General features: G+C 38.3%; 1 protein-coding gene across 2 annotated transcripts in view; it reads right to left on the reverse strand.

Annotated features, from left to right (window-relative positions):
- Positions 1-13,013, reverse strand: part of immp2l (inner mitochondrial membrane peptidase subunit 2) — a 489,386-nt gene that overhangs the window by 456,088 nt on the left and 20,285 nt on the right. For both annotated transcript variants that reach the window (XM_048607792.1, XM_048607791.1), the window contains one exon: positions 10,695-10,798. In XM_048607792.1, the coding sequence (XP_048463749.1) occupies positions 10,695-10,798 (104 nt within the window). The remainder of the gene's footprint in view (positions 1-10,694; positions 10,799-13,013) is intronic.

A 13,013-nucleotide genomic window follows, 5' to 3' on the forward strand; every position in this document is an offset into this window, starting at 1 on the left:
CTAGACCCTTCTTCTGAAGAAGGGTCTAGGCCCGAAACGTCAGCCTTCCTGCTCCTCTGATGCTGCTTGGCCTGCTGTGTTCATCCAGCTCTACACCTTGTTATCTCAGATTCTCCAGCATTTGCAGTTCCTACTACCCCTTCTCAGAAACATGTTTAGATAGAAGCCTATAAGACAGATCCACTGAACCAGAGATAGCAATATTGCAACAGCAGTTGACCATATGCACTTCACAACAGACAGGTAAAATATGATACAATGTAACTAGTAATTATTTAGAGACATGACTTTACCCAAGGATGTTGAAAGGAAGTTTGAAATTAATTGTCAAACAGGCCTCTAGCAATGTGCTGGAAAAAACGATTTGCTGCATTTCCCAAGAGAATTAGCCACTTTGTTTTCTGACAAATGAGTATGGACTGATAGCATTACAATGACATAGGAGACACTGTTCCTTTATCCTTAATGCTGTGTTGCAGGCAACTGCCAGAAAAATGAACATGTTGTAAAGATGGGCACCCAATGATATCATTGATATAGTTCAGGGCCATAGGCGTCCCCTGCTGTTAATGCTTTTGAGAAAGCTATAAAAATTGAATGATATGACATTGAAGCGGAATACCTGATGCTGCAAGTGAATGCCTTTTTAGATTTTTCTCTTAAAAGGTGAATAATAGTCCTAAATTTTGGATTCTGTCTGCACACTGCACTCCTGTCAAGGATTGCTCCAATTGAAGGTATGATGATTTCAGCTATTTAGCATTACTGCTATGTTGCGGCACATATGCTAGGTATAATCTGGACTCGTTATATAAAGTCTTACTCAAAGTTTCAAAGTGTATAATACCATTAATGACAGCTATTAAATTCACAGGAATAGCTGGGGATAACTTTAATAGCCCTTTTCCAGAGACTAATAAAGATAATTATTATTTACTGCTAATCATCGTTCTGGTTAAACTGGTGGAGATAGTCTCCATGAAGCATGCATTGGCTGAGACTGATTCCAAGAAAATGATGCAAGAATTATTATAATTGCTCATTTGGAGCACACAGTTTACAACTGCACTGTCCAATGAGACAGTAAACATAGCCAACTCTTACCAGCATCCTGCTTGGTTAATAATACAAACCAGTGCTTCTATGCATCGCCATAGTGGTATCTTCTTCGTTCACTGCTTCTCAAATAGGACCTGTATCACACTGTTTAAAGGTTTAAGGCAAACATTTAGCATTCCAATGTATTCTGTTTGATTTTCTCACCTGTTGCAACCAAATCATTGCCCCCTGACTGTGACCACATTGTAGGACAAAGTATAAATAAAAAATTTTGGGTGCTTTTGATAAAGGACCAGCTAAAATCATAAGTAATTTTAATCTCCATATGAATAGGTAAAATCAGATTGGTAGTAGTAGCCTGGATGTGGAAATCATAAATACATTTGAGATAGTTTCTCAGAACAGCATATTTTGGAACCCACCAGAGAATTGATTATATTAAATTTGGTGATGCGTAATATGTGATAGAATCAACGAATGACTTCAGGGTAAGGCTGCAAAGTGGGTTGGTCTGAGGAATGCTGTGCAGGAAAATGTTAGGAAAGTCAGAGTATGGGGTCTGGAATCTCAAAGTATTGTACCATTCACCTTCCCTGGCCTTCTGGAGTACTGGAGAACATCTTAGGCACTGTGTCCATGTTCAAGGAGCCACAGCCGTGCTACTCACTTCCGTGACAACTTACATCTATGCTTATTTAGTTTGGTTGGCCTCTTCTTCCTATTCATACAGCAAGTTCACTTCAGTCCCTTAGATCTACAAGAGGATTTCGAGGGCAGGGAGGGAGCAGCCTTCTCAAATCCCCTTTCCAGTCCTGAGGTTGCTGAAACTACAAAAAGCAATGTATGGTTCAGCCTTTCTGACATCAGGGTCCCATGATCCGGAAAAACCTGTTAGAACTGATTAGGAATATCATTCTGCCTGACTTTTCTGATGCCATGTCTAAGTTGAGAAGTTATAGCGAAACCCACTTTAATTATAAATGATTTGTCAATCAATACTGGTCTCCGAACTGTGTGTGGGTCTGATTACTTAAAATGACAAACCCAAAAAGAACTGAACAATTGTGGCCAAAGTGTCTGTTACTTCCTTTCTAAGTCTTTCAACAGTTTGTAATCCAGATCATCAAGTTATACACCCATTTTGACTTCTGCTAGCTTCCGATGGCCAATTGTTTTTTGCAGTTATTTCAAACAATGTCCTACAGCCTGCTCTAGTAAAGCTACAATCTTATTACCATCAACATTGATAAGATCTGACAGCACTTAAGAAAGACTGTAATGTTTGAACTTTCAGCCTGTTTTCTTTGTTTTTTACTTAAAAGTCAAAAAGTGTCAGTGTACTATAATCACTGCAATGTTTAACTTTTAACTTTGATCTTTCTTTCTACCTTGTTCTTGAGATTCTGTACCTAGGTACTTGTACCCTTGTGTGGCAACATTATACACTTGTCATGTACTCCTGTACTTTTGTACTTGAGTATATCTGACAATAAAAATAAAAATCAATTATTCTTTCCTCAGTCACATTCCTATTTATTAGCCTTACTCTAAACTATTCAGTTTCATTTAGAATTTCCAGAAACTTGCCCTCTCCCCAGCTGTCAATCAGTTCCTTCGTTTGCTGCTCTACTTTTAAGCAATTAATGCGCTATTAAGCACATCCGCTGACTTACTTACACAGTCAAATATATTTTTCGATTTTAAAAAAAGTCTGATAAAAGATCCAGAAATGTTTGCACACATACATTCCAAACTTCTGTTTTAGAAAATTATCCCTTGACACTAACACAATACAGAAGAGAATTTATTGTATAGTTAACCAAAATGAAAAGGTCAGGTACTTACTGTGATTACATCTAATCCCGAAGTGGGCTTTTGACTTAATATTCATGCCATCAATAGAACAGGGCATTTCCACCATCATAACATTGCCCAACGTCAGTCCTGACTCATCTCATCTATTACTGAAATATTCATCTGTACCTTAGTTACCTAAACACTTGACCATTTCAATGCAGTCCTGACAGGTCTCACACGCTCCACCCTCCAAACCTCTACTTCTCACCCCTAAATTCCCACCACATCCCACTCCTATGCTGTCTCTCATACATTGCCTCCCAATTAAGTAACAACTGGTCTTTAAAATCTTATTACAACAAAAACATCCAGGCTGCCAGACCTGCTGAGCCTTCCCAGCAACTTCTGTTTTTATTCCTGATTTACAGCATCCGCTGTTCTTTCTGTTATTGTTTAAAATCTCATCCTTCTTTAGAAATCCCACATAGCTTTGTCACTCTCTATCTCTGTAATGACCCCCAGCTGGTGCAGCTTTCAAGATGCCTATACTCCTAATTTTGGACACTTGTGCATTCCGATTTGTATAACTGCTCCAGCACTGATAGACATGCCTTCAGTTATCTAGGCCCCAAGCTGTCCTCTTTATATATCTTAACCTGTTAAGGACGACATTCAAACTGCATAATAATGTTCCACATGGTTCAGGGCCAATTGCTGCTTTGTTCCAATAAATCAATAATTTGGACAGACAGCAAGGGCGTCTGATGTGAAAATTTGCAATTTACATTGAACCAAAGAAGGGTGACAATGAAATGTTGACACCTTACAAATGTTGAGATATAAGATGAGACCAAACATCATAACACAATAAGTAATGTGAATGTGTACTGGAAATGTACATTATAGGCAAATATTTTGGTCTATTAATAGATATCCTAGGGTGCAGACAGTAGTGAAGGTTTGATAATGATTGTAAGATGCAAGAAATGTCTTCGGGGGCAGTATTATGGTAGAAATAATGAGTACAGTCAGAATCCTGAAAATCTAATTCCCCACATAAACATTTGATCATAAAAGTTGGCATATTGCAGATATAAGATTGAGGGGAGATAGTTAAAAGTACAAATCTGGAAATTACTGACAGAATTTTTAACTAACCCTGATGATAGAATAGATTTTGCCAATAAACCGAAACATAAATAAAATTGTATAATTATTATAGATCATGCTAGTCAAAATACTTTTGAACACTAAATACAACAATTATTTAATATTACATTTCCTAATTTGCAGCAATAGCAAAAATAAATCAGCAAAAAAGAACTGAAGCTATCATGTCTGTGCACTCCAAAGTGTAGCTATCTTCCATTTTCACTGAACATACAGACAAATTTTATTTTTAAGTGACGTAGCAAGTAGCCTAATTTGTTAATTTAACTTAATTTCTGTTCAAAGAATTGGTATCAGATAACACCAAGGCTTAGAATATTTCTTGCTTATTAAACTACACAAAGGAACTTCATTCCTGCCAGCTCCAAATCAGCTTTTAATAAGCAGTGCCATCTTGTGGCTTAGTGCAGAACTTCAGCCTCCTGATGAAAATTCCTGCAAATGAAAAACTATCCAGAAATTGTGTTCGCCATTACATACAAAAAAGAGCAAAATTACTATAAAGTCATAGATTCACCCAGTAGATTAGTAAAACTAAATAAGCACTTTAAAGTTGAAGTGGAACATACCAACTTCTTTCCAGAAATAAAGAATAATATGATTTTTATTTTTAAAAAATTGTTAAAAAGGCTTAAAACAACATGACATTCCAATTGTCCGACCCCTCACCCAAACTGTCAGTGTTATAATGTACTTGGTCCATCTGCATATGTTTCGAAGTGAATATACAAACACCAAACCAACAGATTCAATTTGAATTTTCAACACACATTCTTAAAAAATCACATTTCTAACTTGTATTATTCTGGTCATAAATTCTCATCAATTTAGAAGTCTGACACATTATTAGCCCCTGCAGTTAAGGACAAAATCCAAATGGTGGATCCAATATAAATAAACTGATGGCAGTCCTTTACATTTGAAGACAACTCATTCTAGAGTCCACCATAACATTTATGCCGCATTATGCAAGGTAGATATGCATTAATTGAGCTGGAAATCTGCCGCTTCCCATTTATTTTGCATCCCTTACATTGAAAGTTCAAAGTTGTCCACAAAATGATACTTACGAGATAGTTAACTGTGTAACTCAATATCAAAACAACTAGTAACATAATAATGTGAGAACATAAGAAACAGGGGCTAAAGTAGGCCATTTAGTCCCTTGAGCCTGCCCTACCATCCAATGAGATCATAATTGAACTTCCACCTCAACTCCATATTCCAATGCGATCGATCCCATATCCCTTAATTACAAAAATCTATCAATTTCTGTCTTGAACAAAATCAATGACTAAGCATCCACAGCTCTCTGTGGGAGAGAATTCCACCCATACACAACTGAAGACAACAAATGGTGAAGATCACAGCGGGTCAGGTAGCATCCATGTAGAGAGAGCAAACTAACATTTTGAGTCCAAGTGTCTCTTCTTCCCATCTGCAACCCTTTGAGTGAACGCATTTCTCTTTATTTCAGTCCTAAATGGCTAACCCCTAATTCTGAAACGATGATCCTTAGGTCTAGACTTTCTATCTAGGGGAAACAGTCCCACAACATCTACTTGGGATAACAAGGTGTAGAGCTGGATGAACACAGCAGGCCAAGCAGCATCAGAGGAGCAGGAAAGCTGACGTTTTGAGGCTGGACCCTTCTTCAGAAAATCTATTTGGGCTTAAAGAGTTAATGTTTCGGGTCCGGTGACCCTTCCTCAGAGCTCCTTCTCAAACTTCCTCAGAACTGAGGTTCTGAGGAAGTTTGAGAAGCAGTTCTGAGGAAGGGTCACCGGGCCCGAAACGTTAACTCTGTTTTCTCCTCCACAGATGCTGCCAGACCTGCTGAGCTTTTCCAGCAATTTTGTTTTTGTTCCTGATTTACAGCATCTGCAGTTCTTCTGGTTTTTATCTATTTGGGCTTGCCTCTTAAGAATTTTATGTGCTTCAATTAAATCACTTCTAATTCTTCTAAATCCCAGAGTATACAGACCTAGTCTACTCATTCTTTCTTTCTAAGACAGTCATGCCATCCGAGAAAACAATCTACTGTGCCTTTGTTTCACTTCCTTTAAGACTAATAAGCCATTCCTTAGATAAGGGGGCCAAAACTGCACAAAGTATTCTAGATGCGAAGTTACCAAAACCTTGTACTTTTTTTTTAATATTAATGGTTAAGAAAGAATGTTGAGAAAGCCACTCAAAAAATTATTTAAATAGTGTGAACTGAAAGATATCAGTATTCTAGGACCTACCATCTTCACTGTTTCATCAAAGATTTTTTTTCCATCATTGATTTAGAAGTGCCAATAGTCGTCGACGATTGCACAATATTTAGTTCTCTGTTCACAATTCATCAGATAATGATGCATTCTGTGCCCAAATGCAAAACAATCTGGACCACAATCAAGGCAAATATTTGACAAGTAACATTTGTGTTGCACAAGGGCCAAACTATGACTATCTCCAACAAGAGAGAATCTAATAATCTCCCCATAACAGCTAATGAGATGATAATCACGAAATCTCCCCCTCCCTTCCATAATCAACATCCTGGTGATTACCACAGACCAGAAATTTAACCATAATTGAAATTCAAATACTGTAGCTACAAAGGAGAGTTAGAGGCTAGGAATTCTGGATGGAATCACTCACCTCCTGACTCCCCAAAGCCTATTCACCATCCATAAGGTAAAGGTCAGGAATGGGGGTCAGTTGGCCGGACGGTTGGTTTGCCATGCACAGTGACTCCAACAGTGCGGGTTCAATTCCTGCACTGGCTGAGGTTACCATGAATTGTCTCCTTCTCAACCTCTCCCCTCGCCTGAGGCATGGTGACCCTCAGGTTAACCCATCACCAGTCCTATGTTCTGGTAAGACTACGGTAACTTTACAAGTGAGGAGGGTGATACAATACTGTCCAGTTACCTGGATGACGACAGCTTCAACAATTGACAAAAATAATCAACATCATCCAGGGACAAAACAGACCTAACGACTGTCATGACTGAAAACAAAAAATGCTGGAGATCACAGCAGGTCAGGCAGCATCCATGAAGAGAACGCAAGCTAACATTTCGAGTAATGATTGTCATGCCATCTACTACTTGAAATATTCACACTATCCATCAGCATTTTACTATGGGAGCAGCTTGAATTCTCTACAAAAAGCACTGCAGTAACACATCAAGGCAGATGCGACAGTATCTTTCAAATCTGTGATCTGTAACATCTAGAATCACAAGGGTTGCAAATGGCAACCTATCATATCCCTTCCAAATCACATGCCATTTGACTTGGAAATATATCAGCATTCCTCACTGTCACTGGGCCAAAATCGTCAGGCTCCTTTCCTAACATGGCAATGGGTACACACGTATCATGTTGACTGAGGTGGTTCAATAAGGCATTCACCATTGCCTTCCAAAGGACAAAGAAGGATGTTCAGAAATGCTGTCCTTGCCATGGATGCCCACATCCTCTGAGCAAATTTTTAAAAATGCAACTCTAACAGCATCGCTTTCTCTCAATACGGCATTCCAGGAGTGTTCAGACAACGCAAAGCCTTAACTGGGGTTCATAAGCACAGTCAAGCTTTTAACAAAGGCCATTGAACTAACAGCAGCTGGCTTAAACATAGAAACATCATCATAAATATTCTTTAGTAATCAGGAACAGAATAACTTCAATATATTTTGTAACTATGAATTTCACCTCATAAAAAATGCACCTAGGAAGAAGTTGCTTTACAGGCAGTAAAACAAAATACATGTTTATGTGGGTTAAATTCAGTTTTTCAAATGACAACCTGTCTTCTTAGTAACTGCTAAATTCTAGCCACAGGCACATCGACTCCTCAGAAAATAAATGGTTCGCAGGTTTTGACTCTATATCCCAATTAAGAGTGCAGCATAGAAAGCAAGAGATCAGGTCAATTATTTGCAAGGAGAAAATTAAATTCAGGCATTCAGATACTGTCTAATTAAATAGAAGGGAGACATTTATTAGAATTAACATACCGGCATATTCAATTTTTGTATCAACCAAAACATATAAATCAAAATCACTCTTTGGCACCAAAAACAATATCTCTGCATGTCAGCCTTCCCTTGAACACTAGTTCACTATAGCTCATCTAATGTATTCATTGACTGTTTGGGATCACATCAGGTTGTGCCATCAGGAACTCAACATCCATAAACGAAGATGCTGCCTCAGTATCACTTTGCTGCTTCAAACATTTCATGGGCATTAATATAACGGATAGGGCTAAAGAGTGGAAACTCTGCATAATTGAAACTGAATTTTAAATGAAGGCAAATGGAAACACTTAGTTGAGAAACTGGTAAAGAGACTTGAGGCAACAGTTCAAAGGGTAACGAGTGTTCAGTTAATAAGGTCAGGTTTGGAAGTAAGAAATGGGTACACCATCTCTGAGCATAGTAGAGACCAGAGGGCTATAGTTTTCTTTCTGTACGAGATCTAAATCATACATGTAATTCTCAGGTGGAAGAAGTTAAAACACATTTGTAAACAAGTGAGGAGGGGAGAGATAGGGAGAGGGCAGGAAGGACAGGCGTAAGATGGGGGAAATAGGGGAAGGGGAGAAGGAAGAGATGGGTGGATAGGGCTGGTCAGTTAGTGGAATCAGCTGATCTGGAAAAAGAACTGTTAACTCCATTAGAGATATCAATTCGTCATACAGACATCAATGTCAAAAGTTTTGGTTTTGAAGCTAAAATTAGTTATGTAAATATACCACGTTACTATGGAGATAGGTTGCAGGGAATCTTCCTTTGTGTAGGATGTAACTTTGTGCTTCTGCTTCAAGAAACAAGCAGCTCAGCTTTGGAGTGAATGGAAAGTTGAGGGATCAAAAGGAATAAATGTTAGCCAGGCCTATACCTTAACCAAAGAAAATAGCCACTTTATTGTTCACTGCATAGAAAGCTTGCTGTCAGTTTGAAGACAGAGTCCATGAGAGGAAAAGAAATTGGAAGATTTGTCTAGCTTGAAGGTGGAGGACAGTAACCTTCATAATGAAAAGCAGTTCCTCTGGGAAAAGGCAGCAAAAAAGAATTACCAACAGCTGTGGAAGAGTCATGGAACAAGTGGATAAAGCTATTAAAAACAAAGGGTGCTTCTAACATTTTAACTATCTAAGCAGGAATTGTGAGTGGAGCTCAGACTTAGCCTTTAAAGATAAAAGCTGTCTTGTACAAAAGCATGGGTTGTGCCCGTGAAAGTGGATAACCTTTAATAACCTGTTAAGTAGCCAATGACTACTTTCTGGGGTATCATCATGGAAAAGGGAAGGTTCAGTTAAAAATAGTCATTTAAGATATATATAATTGTTTGCTTTGATACGTTTTTCAGTGTGAAGTATAAGTTATTAGCTAAGACACCGTTAATTTAACAGAGTTTGCTTTGCTTGATTTTTGTGTAATAAAATTCAGTTCTTCTAAACTATGGAATCTTGTGTCTTCATTTCACCAAAGATTTTAATTTCTCTTCAAACATTAACAATCTCTTTGGGGATTGTAACAATAGGAAAATAACCCAATCTACTTGATAGTAGCATACGCTGAGATCACCTTGAAAACTCCCACCTTCTCAGCCTCACCTGCAGTGTGGTGACCCTCAGGTTAAACCACAAGCAGTCGTCTCTCTCTAATGAGAGAGCACCGCTATGGTCCTTCGGGACTATGGAAACTTTACATTTATCTATGTTTTCAGGAAATAAGGGGAAGGAGAGTCAATTGACAAGGAAAATTAATAATTACTTTTGATTTTAAAATGTGTTCATTCATCTCCACCAGAATAACACATTCATAAGTAGACCAATTTAATTACATAATACAATTTGATTTTGTACCATGAGAGTGCTTACTCAAATATTCCAGTGAAGTTTAAAGTTAAAAGCCCTTATGACACAAAATGTCAACTTATAATTTTACTACACTGTCACAATTTTGAAATATGATCAATGTAATTTAGTATTCATTTTCTGGTTTGATGGTTGAGAATTATCTGCCACTCAAGTCACAATTAAAAAGCCATATTTCTGATTATTTTTGAATCTTAAATCACGAGGAGGAAAATCTCACACATCTTATTGCAATGTGTTCTGCAAGCTAGTCACATGATGTAAGTCCTAGCCATCATGGAGAACTTTATTTCATATTTTGTTCTACTTTCAGAGATAAAAAACCACAACAGAAGAGGTAAGTAAGTCAATTCAGTTTAAAAAGAATATGAACTCAATGCATTTAATTTCTGTTTCACGATTGCTTCGTTCACAAAATGCTATATGGCCAAGAAGATCTACTGAGTACAGAAAGACTGTTTAGTGTGAAGCTAAACATAGTTTTATCTGATGCATCCTGCAATCTATCATTTTTGGAACTGGATGACATTTTATAATGAATCACACAAACAGATCCAATCCAGCAAACAAAAAATAACCAATTGCACCAATATCAAAAATATTTAGCAATATGGTTGCTTTAGAGAATTCATTAATTAAAAACTTGTAACCAGTCACAAGATCATACTCTGAAGAGAGCTTTTGAAACAAACACGACAAGCCAGTAATGCAATCAATGTACATTTTCAAAGCTGGCAAGTGGTTCAGAAACACATTCATTTTGCAAAATCCTACTAGGTATATTACTTACACCAGAGAGATGACATCACCACGTTGTACTTCATAGTTCCGCACACTCCATCGATTTAAAAGCACGATGTCACATGTGGTTCTTCCTGGAGGATTTAATGATGGCTAGGAAATAATCAGAAGAAAGGAAGTGTTCAAAATTGGAAATGTAAATTCTGTGCATGTTATCTTAGACCACTCCAGAGATGACCAGGCCTTCTAGCTCTACCTGCCTGTCACACTCATTGCTGGGGGTGGATCTCACCATGGAGGATGAACTTGCATCTGGGCAGGATATATTGAGCACATCTGAATTCTCCAGCCAGAAATGGTCTCAGGTCAGCTGACCAAATTTCCAAGGCCAATGGGGCAGGGTAAGGCAGGGTCCCTCTGCTTCACTGTGGAGCCTGGGACTGTACCTGGATATAGTAGGAGGAACAGGAAAGAGAAAACTGTCCGAGGAAACATAGGTAGCACTTCAATGTAAATACATTAATACATTTTAAAATATTCACTTATCATCAGTATTTGAGTGAATGCCATTTTATCTGCAACTCTAAGAATGGAGATATTTAGGCTAACCATTCTTAATTCTACAAGGTGCTTTATGATCCATGGTGTGAACTGAGCAGCTCCTGCAGCCTGTGCAACCTGTAGAACCTTGGAAGTTGATTGTTAGTTTGGTAATGAGAGTTAATATCTCCAGGCTACAAACTATTGCTTGGGTCTTCAGCCACTGTATTATTGCATGACATGGTCAAGACTGCTTGATGTCAGAACTTACATTCAACATAATAGGTCAATGCATAAGGTTCACATACAGCATTTTGTGATAACAAGTATCTTTCACCTGCACTATGTAGGATTCTGTTTAATGCTACTACCCTTTGAAGGACCACACAGCACATAAAAAGGGAGCCCCTTCCTTTAGAGGATGAAACACATTTTACTCACCCCAGCGCTGTGGCAGCCATTTTCATCTCCATGGCATGCTTGCTTTTTGGATCACAATCTAAGGAGACCACAGTTGCACTTCATGGAGTGAGTCACAGACTCAGCCTCTCAGTCCAGGTGACTCCCCAAATGTTCCTAGTTCCTTGTTGGTTGCCCTTCCCTTCAACCCCATTAGCTTTGATCTTCCTCATGATCCTATCTAATTCATTTATTTAACTGCTTATCTCCTCACTTTATTCCCTGAACCACAGGCATTCTATGTCATCATACCAGACATAGAGAAAGAGCAGGGCCTATTAGAGACCAAAGGGGCGATCTGTATGTGGAGCCAGAAGATGTGGATGAAATCTTAAATGAATATTCCTCACCCATATTCACAGAAGAGAAATACACTGTAGCTGGAGATTTTAGTTGGAATGGTGAGGTTCCAAAGTGTGTCAAAATTAATAAGGAGGAGGTATTAGATATTTTAACAGGCGTAAAGTGCATAAATCCCCAGGGCCTGATGAGATGTATCGCAGGCTGCTATAGGAGACAAGGGAGGAGATTGCTGGGGCCCTGATGTAGATATTTAATACTTCACCAGCCAGAGGTGAAGTGCCAGATGACTGACAGATAGCGAATGTGATTCCTCTGTTCAAGAAAGACAGCAGGGATAGAGGCCAAGTAATTACAGGCCAGTTTAGTCTGACATCTGTGGTAGGGAAATTATTGGAAAAAAATTATGAGTGACAGCATTAATCAAACCTTGGAAAGGCAGGGATTGGTCAAGGATAGTCAGCACAGATTTGTTGGAGGGAGATCCTATCTGATTTAATTGAGTAATCTTTTAAAAGGTGACTAAATATATCGATGAGTGTAGTGCAGTTGATGTGGTTTACATGGACTTCAGTAAGGCCTTTGTCAAGGTCCCACATGGAAAGCTGGTCTGAAAGGTATGAGCCCATGGGATCCAAAGCAAGTTGGGAAACTGGATCCAAAATTCTAAACAAAGAACCAAAATCCCATAAACAACAATGTGTGAATAAACAGATAAAGTTCATTGAGGCCTACGTATTGGTCACAACACAAGGGAAACATCCTTTTTTCTGAAACAGTATAATGAGATATTTTATGTTTACCTGAGACAGGGGCTCAATGTCTGAATTTGCAGCTCATGCACATTACTGCACTGAGGTGTCAACCTAAGTACATTCTGTTGTGAATACCTGATTCCATAGATCATGGGTCTTAGCATATTACTTTTTGGTTTCAGAAATTAAAGTCTTGTTTCTAGATAAACAGAAAAAAAACCAAATACCAATGTACACAAATGAGGAATGCATGTAGCTGTTGGCCAAGGATTGTGTCCTGAAATGCTATTTGCTGCAGAGAAATATAGAGGCTC

Source organism: Rhincodon typus, chromosome 18, assembly GCF_021869965.1.
Source record: "Rhincodon typus isolate 14 chromosome 18, sRhiTyp1.1, whole genome shotgun sequence".
NCBI lineage: Eukaryota > Metazoa > Chordata > Chondrichthyes > Orectolobiformes > Rhincodontidae > Rhincodon > Rhincodon typus.